We start from the raw sequence: 13900 nt of genomic DNA, 5'->3' as shown, positions 1-13900 counted from the left end.
AGTTTTTGTGCCAAGGTCAGTAATAAAAAGATTAAATAAGATCGGTCCCAAAACTGATCCCTGAGGAACTCCACTAGTTACCTCCTTCCAGCCTGACAGTTCACCTTTCAATACGACCCGTTGTAGTCTCCCCTTTAACCAGTTCCTTATCCACCTTTCAATTTTCATATTGATCCCCATCTTTTCCAGTTTAATAATTCCCCATGTGGAACCGTATCAAATGCCTTACTGAAATCGAGGTAAATTAGATCCACTGCGTTTCCTTTGTCTAAAAAAATCTGTTACCTTCTCAAAGAAGGAGATCAGGTTGGTTTGGCACGATCTACCTTTTGTAAAACCATGTTGTATTTTGTCCCAATTACCAATGACCTCAATGTCCTTAACTACTTTCTCATTCAAAATTTTTTCCAAGACCTTACATACTACAGATATCAAACTAACAGGCCTGTAGTTACCCGGATCACATTTTTCCCCTTTCTTAAAAATAGGTACTATGTTAGCAATTCTCCAGTCATACGGTACAACCCCTGAGTTAACTGATTCATTAAAAATTCTTGCTAATGGGCTTGCAATTTCATGTGCCAGTTCCTTTAATATTCTTGGATGAAGATTATCTGGGCCCTCCGATTTTGTCCCATTAAGCTGTTTGAGTTTGGCTTCTACCTCGGATGTGGTAATATCTACCTCCATATCATCATTCCCATTTGTCATCCTACCATTATCCCTAAGCTCCCTGAGGTAAGGGTGAAGAAGATGCTGGGCTGTGGGGAAGTGGCTCAGGGAATTGAAGCAAGGGCATTGAGGGAAGTTAACCACCTCCTGCTGTGTCTCTTTATCTACAGGGTCCCTGGGTCAGGACCTAGAATAGTGGGCAGGCCTGGGTTCCCTCTCCCCCATCTGCCACTGAGGGAGTGGCTTAAATATTAGACTTTGATGAACCCTTGAAGGCGGAAATACGGATGGTGACCCGACCTGAAGGCTGAGTCATGAAAAGAATGCTGTGGTTCCTGGACTGAGGCAAGTCTGTAGGTGGAGACGATGACAGGAGAGGCACCACCTGGAGAGGGTGCACTGGGCGGCAGAGCTCATCCCTGTGATGGCCAGCAGGAGGCGCTGTTTGCAGTGAGTGGACCCCATCACATCTTGCATCAAAGAAATACCTGATTATCATCAATTTTTCCTCCTAATGGAAACAACCCAACAAAGCTCTGACTATTCACACCTTTCTTTGGGCAAAAAGGGGCAACACGTTTTCATATTGGACACATGATTACTAAAGTCTAGGCAGCAGGTGAATCTAGGCAAATCTAGGTATTGATAAATTGCAAACTTCAATAACTTCTCAGGAGGGAAACTGGAGCTGTTTAGAATTAATAACCTAGGCAAACTGGTCAAAGGAGCTAAGTTTTAGTCCAGAATGTACATATGCAGCAGAAATTGTTGATGTACATACATGTATGTAAAGGAAATTGTTGCCTACTCCAAAACATTCTTCAAAAATATCTGGAAATAACTTGGAAAAAACAAAAAATAGAATTTTAGATTAGTGTGTAACAGGCCCAAGTCACCTCAATACAAAAAAGCCATAGACAGCCAGTCCAACATATATTTTATTAAAAGGAGTAATTGAATCAATCTGGCCTGATGCTGTTATACTTACAACATCGTTACAATGGTGTAACCCCAATGACTTCAATAGTTACTCATGATTTACACTGATGTAACAGAGGATAATCTGGCCCTCCGGGTCCACTTCATTCCTGGTGTGTAAGTGTGTGCAATCCCACTCAAGCTGGTGTAGCTACAACCACTAATACCAGAGCAAAATTTGGATCACTGAGAGCAATGGAGAAACAGGACTTTTTTCCAGAAATAGGGAATGGACCCTTTGAACTCTTTACCTAACTTGGGCTAGCTGCAGATAAAAATTTACTCTTATTTTAAGTAGTTTGGGAATTTTTCATACATATATTTTATAAGTTGCACGTACTGCTATTTGATAGAGTCTCTTGGGCTTTTTGCCCTTTGTATTTCCGCTCTTCTTTCATGTTGAGAAGACTGCCAATACAGGATTTGCAAACTGCTGCCAATATGGGATTTGTGCTGCTGCTGCTGCCAATCTTTAATTTAGCATATGTATAAAGCTAATTTTTTGGACACAATGCTAGTGCCTGGCATCTCTGCAGGAGTCAGCCAGGTTGTAATGTTTGTATTGTATTGCACTATAAAAAAATAAAATAAAAAGGGAAATATAAAGGAGAGAGCCTTTTATTACTGGCTTTATAGTTACAGATATGGTCTAAATACTTGTATTCTCCCTCTGCATCTCAAAGTCAGTTCTTCCTCTCTGTGCTGTAGTTTTTCCTTTCAGATTTTCATTTTGTGTTGCCTGCAGTAAGAGCCAATGATAGACTCCTGCTCCCTACTGAGAACATCTTGTTATTAAAGTGTATAAATTTTACTCTTGCGGGAGGGGGAGAAGACCCATTTCCCTTTCATTCTATTGTAACTACACAGAAATATGTAAGAAATAATACTATTGAATGTTTTGGTGTTTTTTAAATTGAGAAAATTGGAGAGAAAAATCCAATCATTTAGGAAACATTTTTCATACACCAAACATAAGCTTGACTAGCATTGCTCTAGCAGGGACATCTGTCACTCAGAGAGAGGGTCTTGGAGGGAACCCTCTAAAATACGGTCATACTGCTCTGTCCTTCCATCAGAAGCAAGAACAGAGAGCCAAATTGTACCCTCTGAGCGATGCTTATGGAGCCTCCAGCTATGGTGAGTAAAGTGGGGGATAGGGGTGAAGGAATTGGTCACCTTTGTGGAGGCATTCCATATTTCCCTTGTACCCTCCCTGCTGAGAGCTCCATGAGTTCAGCAATCTGGGGGAAAGGAGAGGTGGCAGGAGGCAGATCGGGGCAGGATGAGAAGGGTCAGGGAGGACATAATCCTCAGACTAGCCTTGTAGAGCTCAGGAGAGTGGGAAGAAATGTTGCCCCAGGTCACGTTATATTTCCATCCCCATTGCCTAGTTCTCTCCCTTATAGGGTGAACTCAAGGACAGCAACTGGTTGCAGAATCTCTGTCAACATGATTTTGGTGGCGCTGCACCACCAGGGTAGAACGAGAGTCACCAGAGACCCACTTTCAGCAAAAAGTCAGAGGCCTCTTTGGCCTATCGTCCCACGGCCTCTTAGGATCCATGCAGATCCTGAAAGATCCAAAGGGTTTGGGGAGCCGGGGGCTAAGTCTTGTGCTCTCTTTCATGGAGAGGAGTTTCCTAACAGAATAATGGGAGAGAAATATCTCTTTCACAGAGAGGAGTTTTCCTCCCATTTAAGCCTGTACTGTGGATCTTCTCACAGGACTGGTGATCAGCTTCGTGTTATTCAGGTGTGTTTACTTGCTGATAGTATCATAGTATCCATGACTCAGCAGTAATTACACTAAACTTCATGCAGGCTTCAAGCACCTGATAACAGGACACTGGTCCAAATCAGCATGTGTTATTACTTTTTTTTTTTAAATTTGAGTACCTAGAGTTTTGGATGGACCCATTTAAAAATAAATAAATAAAACAGTCTTTTACTGGAATAACTTCTATAGGGCTAATTATGTCCCTCTGCTGAAGTGCACTAAAGAGGACTTTGAGACCTAATATGATACAATAATGTAAAATCATGCAAGGAAAGATAAATCTTGTATTTAAAATTTCTTTTTTTCAACTCTCCTAATAGAGATCTCCAAAAAGACCACAGAGAGGATTTACAATACTCTCTGATTCATTTTATCAGAGAACAGAACTCTGTAGTTTTAATGGGCACATTCTGTATAGACCGTATCTAGCAGAAGAATTGCATCTCCTAACTTCATTAAAGGGTACAGGGCAGCACAACTGCTCTCTCTAGTGGTATGGGTTTCAGGAGGCCCACCCCAAGACCTGCGTTTGTATAGAACAAACTGACTTTGGCTTCCACTACGATCTTTGATTTCCCAACCCCCACAACAGCAAAGGGAGCTGCAGATTAGCCCACACCCAAGTGTGATGCTCATATGTAATTTATGAAGTAAAAATCATTGACGCTCATCCAAAGATTCCCCAGCAAATGCAACCCTCATCTTTAAACTCTGAGAAAAGGATAGGTCACTTTTTTAAAGATGGAAAGATTTTAAATACAGACGCCTTGGGTACACCATTTAAACATGCTGAAACCCCTCTATATTGATAGTAACATTAGCAGCATAATATTCTGATTCATTATGACTCCAAAGACCTCTCCCTAATACCTCCCAGTCTTTCTCACATTGAATAATACCATATTCTCTGCGGTGTCCCCTAGGTTTCACTGGAACTACTTGCAGACAAAAGATGGCAGAATAGGAGCCACAGAAAGGATAAATACTCAGGAAATAAATGCTAAAGGGCTTTACCTGGAACCCACCATTCTGGATATGGAAGATAAATGCAACTATGACATGAGAGAGGTTTTTGGGAAAGGAGGTCTCCTTTGACCAATGGGCTTCAATTTGGCATGCAGCTGCCAAACTTCTTTATATACTACACAAAAATCCCAATAAACCTTTTTTCACTAGTTATCTAACTCCATCCTTCCTCAAATCATCTTTACTCCACTCCTCTAATGCAGGGTGAACAAGTGTGGTACGTAAGACATACACTTTCACATATGGTGTTATTGCCCCAGGAGTAAAAGAATTCTGAATGATATTAAATCTAACAAACATATTTACAAGGACAAAACTTCTGCTGCAGCTTGTGGGGGTACTGTTAGGTTTGCTCATGAAAGAGATTTACCTAGTAAAATACCAAGACCTATTTTACCCCTATTATTGAAGAATGATGGGAAAGAAAGGACCCTCTAGAAAATTGACCCTTGTTTAAAAACTGCATAGGATACTATAACCATGTAAAAACATACTCACGACAAAGTAGGACTTAGTGAATATTACTTAGTTTCAGTATCTTTCCTGGAACACAAGAAAATAGGTACCACTAGATAAAATAGAAAGTGTTCTTTTTATTACAAATATTACACGTGTCTTTCTACTGGTTGTATAAATCAATTTTTGTTACTGTATACAATTACTTGCTGCATTTTTATATTTTTCAAAATACTGCGTAGGCAGAGAAAATTCATATTTATCTTCCTGGCAAAGTTTTTTTAAATTATTAATGTAATTGAATGTATACTGCCTAGAGAAGCTTATGATAAAAAGTTTGGTTAAAAAGTGACAAAGTTTCTATACACTGCTATAAAAACCAGCTGTTGACTAGCTTGCCTTCCCTCACAGCAGCAACACTACGTAGGCACCATAATGAGAAAGGATTATCATTAAGGCTGCCCTTGTAGGTCTCGCTCCCCAGGCAGCCGGAGAACGACTGAGTCATGCAGGTGATGCATTCACTGTAATGAGATGGACAAACCTCAAAACCCACATCCAGGCTTCTACTCATGTAGAAAAGAATTCCTTGTATACTCACGCCTCTGGCAAAGAAAGGAGGGAGAGGGATGGAGGGTAAGAACAAAACCTCTACTGCTGGGAAAACCAAATATATATTTATAAAAAGGCTCTAATGTTAGTACTCTCTGCCCAGTCATGCAGAAAACCAGAGTTTTAGTTCCAATTCCAGCCTCTTGTTCCTCTGGCTGGCCCGGAATGAGAGCACCCTGAGGAAGCAGCAGACTCAGCCCTTGCGGGAAAGCAGTGCCTTGTGTCATTCAGCAGCAACCCCTCTTGCTGATTAATGAAAGGGACTGACAGGCTCTTAAGGGAGTTCCATCCAATTCCATCGTCTTTCCAGCCAAGGTCTTGAGTCACAGAAGGGGAATTCTTCTCAACTTTATAAATCCAATCCTTAAGGCCCTGTGTTATTGCCAACTTCTGTCCATAAAGGACTATCTAGGACTTCCTCTGGAGCCCATCAGTTGGCTGGAGTGGTTATTGCTGAGACACAGGACACTCTCTGCTCTAAGGTTATGTCTACACTGCAGTAAAAACCCCACAGCACTGAGTTTCAAAGCCTGGGGCAACTGACTGGAGCTTGCAGGGTGTGGGCTGTGGGAATAAAGACTGCAGTGTGGCTATTTGGTCTCAGGTTGAGCCCAGGTAGGGTGACCAGATGTCCTGATTTTATGGGGACAGTTCTGATTTTTGGTTTTTTTCTTGTATAGGTTCCTATTACTCCTCACCCCTGTCCCGATTTTTCACATTTTCTGTCTGGTCACAGCAAAGCCCAGGCTTTGAGACCCACCCCCTCAGGGTGTTTCAGAGCTTGGACTCCAGCCCGAGCCTAAACAGCTACACTGCAATTTTTAGCGATGCAGCCGGAGCCCTGCAAGCTCGAGTCAGCAGACCCAGGCCCATGCAGTGTAGACATACCCTGAAAGACCTAGCTCAGACTACCCTCACTACTCTCTCAGCGCCTCCTGTCTGAAAAACAAGCACCAGGACTCGGAATTGTAATAAAGAATAATAATAGTTAGCTTATGTAGCACAAATACAAACTTGGAATACAAACCATTAGGCTATCTTCATTACGTTCACAGAAAATTAAAAGAAACCCTAACCCACTATCAGCTTTTGGACTGGAGCTGTTAGAAAAATTAAGAATTTTGACATTTTTAATCATTAAAAGGGACTTTATTTTTTTTTGCAAATTTTGTTGCGAAAAATCTTTGTTTTTCTAATTAGGAGTTAGTTAAAGCTGATACCTTATTACAGCATGCGCTAAACCGACTTTCAGCCTCAGCTTTGCTAATTCAAGAAAGCTCGAATTTTAGATTGTTTTTAAAAATAGCATCCAGGTTTTAGCTTCATGATGCTGTTTTCTGGGTGTGTTTTTTTGTTTTGTTTTGTTATTTTTTGTTTGTTTGTTTTTTGCTGGGGACGGGGAGAAGGGGCTGGTGAACAAGCCAGAGTGGCAGCGCTTGTGACTAAGGTCTCATCTACGTCACAAAAGTCTTCTGTGTTTTGGAGCTTAGTTACAAAATGGTAATATCTGACCTTATTAAAACAATAATTTGGTTTTACAGCACACAGGACTGACCTATGCTTCAATCCTGAAAAGTCCAAACCTGTAGCACATTTCAAGAAAACCGTTAAACAGACTTCAGTTCCATCTAGACTGGAAGGCCTATCTGCATTTTGACATGCCAGGTACTACCCCAATCAACCCTTGACACTCTGCTGAGACTGTAAAAAAGACTACCAACAAGCATCAATTGTGTTGCTGTTTTTTATGCTCAGCAGCATTACTTCTTGTGAACTGGACTGAGAACACCAAACTCATTGGACAAGCTGCTATCAGATGGTTAAAACCTTTGATCACACCAACCAGGGATGAATCTGAACCCAAGAACTAATGTTGGAAGACTTTATATTTTATTACCAACTCCTTGGTTTAGATGGTCTAGTTTTGAAGATTTAGACTGCCCACTTTTAACCTCTCCTCTGATTAGCAAAAACAGTATCAGGTTGCTTTTTTGGTCTTTGATGGAAATGACCTCATCATGGACCTGATGGTATAACATTAACTACGCCAAAAGGTTTTGTATTCTGTGTTTATGCTACTGAAGTAGTAAATAAGAGCTACAGATTCCAGCCTATTTCTAATTGTGTAACACGTGGTACAAAATAAAATGGATCCAAGCGTGCGAGAGGAGAATTTTGTATCTCACATTTCATCTGTCAATTATTTTAGAGCAGCAGCCAAGGGAAAGAGAGCTAATGAACAGCTCATCACAAACACTCAAAACAATCATCCACTAATCTGAATTCTCTGGCTAAACATATTCAGCCAAATTCATCCCTGGTGTAACTATACTGAAAACCATTGGAGTTACACCAAGGATGAATTTGGCTGATTGGCCCACATTCTGCCACTAGCACAACTCTGCACCAGCACTGACATTAATGAATCTTAATGATTACTTTGAGTGCTTCACATCTTCCCCCCTTATGAAAGACAGTTCAATTTTTGTCAATTTTTCATACTCAGCTCCCTGCTAAATTTTAACCTGGAAGAACACTATGAGCAACTAAATGAATCACACATAGAAAGCACTTTTACTCAAAAAGGTTAACACTTGATGCAACTGTACACATTTAGGGCAGGCCTACACTTAAAAAGCCACCATAGTGGTTTAGTGAAGACACTACTACACCGACGGGAGAGCTCTCCTGTTGGTGTAGTTAATCCACCTCCACAAGAGGTGATAGCTATGCCAATCGGAGAAGCTCTCCTGTGGATTTTTCACATCCCTGAGTGACATAGTTATGGCATTATAAGTTTGTAGTACAGACCTGGCCTCAGACCATCAGCTAAATGTCCACTCCAGACTTTGTCTCCCAGCAGTCTACCAATACTCCTTGATCACATGAGACCATGTCTGCAAGCCCACTGAGACGTCAATGTGTTTTAAAAGCACAGTATCTTAATTTAATTTACATTTTATTCTAGGCTCCTGTACCCCTCAACCTGCCAAGGCTCAAATGTGGGACACGGTGTGTGACAAAGACTCAAAGTGAAGGACACAAAGTAATTATTTATGCAGGAAACTGAAAATCCTGGGGGATACCTTCCTTTAGTGTAATTTATTTAGTGTAAATAACTCTTTCTATAACCTCAGTTTCATGATTCTTTATTTCTGATGTAAATAGTTTTCAGCAATAAAAGTAAAGGGAAATCAAACTTGGATGGAAGAGACGTGGCTTGGGACTGAAATGAATGATGTTCCCAAAAATGAGGTACAGTTGAGAGGTACATGGACATCCTCACTCCTTTCCTTAACATTCTTCTCTCTCCTTTTCATTCATTCATTTGTTCTCTAAATCCATAGTCTGGTCTATCCACATTTGTCTCCCAGACCACTAAATTTGTGTTAGCCATGATACCACGGATTGTATACCAGTGTAATATGCACCTTAGAAATCTGATAGATGAGATTGTATCCAAATAGGAGCTCTCATCTGATAACGTATTATTACTACTATCAATGCAATAAAAAGAGACCTTTATCATCATTTTTCCTAAACCAGGATTTCTCAAAGTATGCCACGTCTCTCAAAAAAAGGAACAACAACAACAGGATCTGGACATATCTCTGGGCCTTCTCCAATGTAAATCATTTTAAACAGGATGCAGCCTATTCTGTAAGTCAATATGACATATTTATGGACTGTACAGACACATATACATTATTTAGTAAGTGTTATCCACTAACATTTAAGAATTGGAATTTCATAAGAACCTCCATTTAAGGCAGTCTGCCATATAAAGAGTAATTCAGCATTTTAACAAACTACTGTGACATAATTCCTAGCTGACTTTTCAGTTGTTCAACTGTGTAACCACAGACGTGGTGAACTCTGAATTAAAACACTACTTCTTAGTGATTTTGATGATCCCAGTCAAGCATATCTTGATGAAATTAGAGATGCAGAAAATATTTTTTGACAGAGCGCACGAACAAAACAGCCAGAAGTGAATCCAGTTCTGTGAGAAAGGCTCATGCAGAGACAGAAAGAGAGACTGGGGAAATGTTGATAATTGGATTGTACGATTTTGGCAGAAAGAGGTGTGCTTTATTAGCAATCAATGCTAAAAACATAACTTTCCAACTATTAACAGTTTTTACTTGCCAAAGGAAAATTATCATTTCTAATTACTTTGTAGTTCTCTCTGCCGAGGAAAAAAAAGCAGTAAAGAAAGGAACACATAAACAAGACAGTATTCCGACACATCCAGTATACAAATAACAGAATAAACAAAGAATGCTGTAACATTCCAATTTAGCAAATCTTTCATACAAAACAGAAAATTTAAGCAGAATTCAGACTTTCACAAAAGTGTGATACCAATGTGAACATTTAAAAAAATTCTGCCAGAACAAAGTATGTGCAATTCTATCAAAAATTAAAATAGAAACAAATTAGCAGAAATTAAAGTGCATCATGGCTTAAATGTTCAAATATACATTTGTAAAAATATGACCCAGAAACTGCCCTAGCTACAATTGATTATCCTGACTAGAGGCATTTGCAGTTGTTATACAGAAAATACTCGTGTAGCATGATTTGATCCAAGGAGTTGCAAGAATGCCATATTTTAATAGAGATATTTCTTACATTCTGATGTTCCTTTGGTTTCAATAAAATGTCAATTTTAAATCAGTACTGCAGGAATTAGAATGATTAGGTCCAGCCTATAAGGGGTTAAAAATCACCTGTTTTATTAGGATGCACTATGGCAAATAGGATGCACACTATTTTGATTGTATGTTATTCATTTTTTCTTTCTGGCATTAGAGATTGGGATCCTCGAACAAGAACTGGTTCTGTCAATGCTACTCTGCATTAACCAGAGGAAGCTGCTCAGGAGCAGTATATTGTTAGGTGCTTCATACCCAGAGGCAAAGATACACTGGTTGAGATTTTCAAAGCAGTGCAGGAGTGGCTTAGTCCCCTTGAAAATCTCGCCCACTGCCTTTGGTAGACTCCCAAAGGCCACTCTCTATTGCCAGCTATCACCCAAATGAGTATTTGAACTCTCCTGCAATAAGAAGACAAGATTCCTACCACGAAAAGAAACACAGCTAACAGGGAGAGCATGCGCTGACTGATTCCAAAGCCAGCAACTTTTGGAAACCCAAATTTTAAAATGAGAAATGGAACAAGTTTGATAAAAACAACAGGTTCTTCTCACCCACCTCTGTGCAGCTGCAAGTCAATGACAGAGCAGTTTTGTTCAATGTTCTGCTAGTTCCAGCTATGAAGCCCATTCATAAAAATATAACTTTTTACTGTTCATTTCTGTAGACAAGATACAAAGGCACCCAAAATAAATATATATTAATACATTTCCTGTACTGGCTATTCAGATAGTCCTGATCAACTTGGAGATGAGTGGGCCTTACACAGGGGCGGCTCTAGGTATTTTGCCGCCCCAAGCACAGCAGGCTGCCTTCGGCGGCTTGCCTGTGGGAGGTCCCCGGTCCCACGGATTCGGCAGCAGCCTGAGGGAGGTCCGTCGACACCGCGGGACCAGCGGACCCTCCGCAGGCATGCCGCCGAAGGCAACCTGCCTGCTGCCCTTGCGGCAACTGGCAGAGCGCCCCCCGTGGCTTGCTGCCCCAGGCACGTGCTTGGCGTGCTGGTGCCTGGAGCCGCCCCTGGCCTTATATAGAATTTTTGTTTGAATTTCTATGCTCTCACTTGCTGGAGCCATGGATGTGTGTGTATGCGGGGGGGATGGGAGGGGAGAAACTGAGCAATGCCAGACATGTAATGGTTACGAGAGTCATGCTGTCAGTGCAGGTGGAGGCTATACAAATATGGCTAGCACATGCTTGATGACTGAGGTCTTGAACGTACACAGTAGCAGACATGGCACATTAGCCAGGGCCACTCATAGGGCACACTTGACCACAAGGTATTGCTGGTATCCTGATGTGTTGTTATATGAGTGCAGAGGGGGGTGGGTGAGAAGAAATAAACTCTTTGCTGTCTTCTCCTTGCCAGACCGCCCACGTAACAGTGCAGGATTTAGCCTAGGTGTGTCTGTAACAGATAATGTGTCAATGCAGACTTAGGCCTGGTCTACACTAGGAGTTTATGTCGAATTTAGCAGCGTTAATTCGATTTAACCGTGCAACCGTCCACACCAGGAAGCTAATTAGTTCGACCTAGAGGGCTCTTTAGTTCGAATTCGGTACTCTACCCCGACGAGGGGAGTAGCGCTAAATTCGACATGGCTATGTCGAGTTAGCCTATGTGTGGACGGAAATCGACCTTAGTAGCTCCGGGAGCTATCCCACAGTGCACCACTGTGTTGACGCTCTGGACAGCAGTCCGAGCTCAGATGTTCTGATCAGCCATACAGGAAAAGCCCCGGGAAAATTTGAATTCCTTTTCCTGTCTGGCCAGTTTGAATCTCAATTCCTGGTTGGACATCGGGGCGAGCTCAGCAGCACCGGCAACGATGCAGAGCTCTCCGGGAGAGGGGTCCATGCAATCTCAGAGTAGAAAGAGGGCCCCAGCATGGACTGACCGGGAAGTCTTGGATCTGATCGCTGTGTGGGGCGATGAGTCTGTGCTTTCGGAGCTGTGCTCCAAAAAACGGAATGCAAAGACCTACGAGAAGGTCTCCAAAGCCATGGCACTCAGAGGATACAGCCGGGATGCAACGCAGTGCCGCGTGAAAATCAAGGACCTGAGACAAGGCTATCAAAAAATCAAAGCGGCAAACGGACGCTCCGGAGCCCAGCCCCAGGCATGCCGCTTCTACGAGGCACTGCATGCCATTCTCGGTGCGTCTGCCACCACTGCCCCACCAGTGACCGTGGACTCTGAGGATGGGATAGTGTCGACGGGCAGTTCCTCGGCGATGTTCGCGGATGGGGAAGATGAGGAAGGGTTTGTGGAGGACGAGGCAGGCGACAGCGCTTACAATACTGCTTTCCCCGACAGCCAGGATCTCTTCATCAGCCTCACAGAGATCCCCTACCAACCCTCCCCGGCCGTTAACCCGGACTCTGAATCAGGGGAAGGATCAGTTGGTAAGTGCTATAAACATGTAAACATTTATTTTTTAAAAAACAGGAATAAAAACCTATATGAAAAGAAGGTCAATGCATATGGGGATAGAACAGAAATCCTCTTGGGAGAGTTCCACGAAGCTCTCGTAGAGGTACTCGAAAAGCCTCCGCAGGAGGTTCCTGGGGAGAGGTGCCTTATTGGGTGCTCCGTGGAAGCACACTCTTCCGCGCCAGGTTATCCTCACGTACAGTGGGAGCATTGCCTCGACGAGCATGGCAGCATAGGGCCCTGGTCTGTGCAGGGTTTCACGCAGCATGCGCTCTCTGTCTCTCTTAGTGACCCGCCTCAGGGTGATCTCGCTCGGCGACTGCTGCATCTAATTAGGGGAATTAGTGTAATGTTACTATTGGGAATGCTTCACTTTTCCTTTGCATAACAATAAGCGTCGTTTAACAGCCACGTGGTGGAGGCTGCAGAGGGGAAGCATACAGGGATCTTTCCCGGGGACAGCCGCGAGGGGGTGGAACAGGGTCAGAGTTTATGCTTTCCAGATTGCCTTCAGCAGGAGGGCACTGCTATACATTAACTTTTAAGCAGCCTAAAGTTTACGGCTTACCAGGCCTGGCTGCTACACGGATTCTGCTGTCCTGCCCCGCTTGTCTGATCTCCAGTGCAAGACCCCAGGCAATGAAAGCGAATGCCGAAAATTCGAACTTGTCCTGAGAGCGCATGAGATAGGTGCCGTGTATGGTCTTGTTCACAGAAACAGACTAGACTGTGTTCAGTGTTCGCAAACATGTATCTTTGCAAGGAAATCACTTCCTTTTTCCCATCACACAGCTGCGGCTGTTTCCCGACCTGCCCCGGCATCCCCCTCACAGAGGCTGGCGCAGATTAGGCGGCGAAAGAAAAAGACTCGGGACGAGATGTTCGCTGAACTGATGGCCTGCTCCAGAGCCGAGGCGGCCCAGCAGAGCCAGTGGAGGGAGACCCTCTCAGCAGCAGCGCTCACACAGCGAACGGGAGGACAGGTGGCGGCAGGAAGACCAGCAGGCGACTCAAACGCTGCTTGGCCTAATGAGGGAGCAAACGGACACGCTCCGGCGCCTTGTGGATGTTCTGCAGGACCGCAGGCAGGAGGAGAGAGCCCCCCTGCACTGTATCTGCAACCGCCCTCCCCCGCCACAAAGTCCTGTCCCCCCCTCACCCAAAATAACAAGAAGGAGGGGCGCTAGGGGCCGTGAAAACTGTCACTCCACCCCAGCAGAGCGCTCATGTACCAAACAGCTCTCATTCCCTAAAGTATGAGGATTGCTTCCCTTCCTGGCTCACCCAA

At 43.1% G+C, this 13900-nt stretch overlaps 1 protein-coding gene across 3 annotated transcripts in view; it reads right to left on the bottom strand.

The window, feature by feature from the left end:
- CLYBL (citramalyl-CoA lyase) overlaps positions 1-13900 on the bottom strand; it is a 247583-nt gene that overhangs the window by 67550 nt on the left and 166133 nt on the right. Inside the window, exon 2 of one of the 3 annotated variants that reach the window (XM_039532109.1) lies at positions 10737-10839. The exons of the other annotated variants lie outside the window; for them this stretch is intronic. Coding sequence (XP_039388043.1) covers positions 10737-10808 — 72 coding nt within the window. The 5' untranslated portion in view covers positions 10809-10839. The remainder of the gene's footprint in view (positions 1-10736; positions 10840-13900) is intronic. 3 annotated transcript variants of the gene reach the window in all.

Source organism: Mauremys reevesii, linkage group 1 (genome assembly GCF_016161935.1).
Source record: "Mauremys reevesii isolate NIE-2019 linkage group 1, ASM1616193v1, whole genome shotgun sequence".
In the NCBI taxonomy this organism is placed as follows: Eukaryota; Metazoa; Chordata; order Testudines; family Geoemydidae; genus Mauremys; species Mauremys reevesii.
The sequence above is the reverse complement of the archived record's forward strand: the minus strand, read 5'-3'. Positions and strand labels throughout refer to the sequence as shown.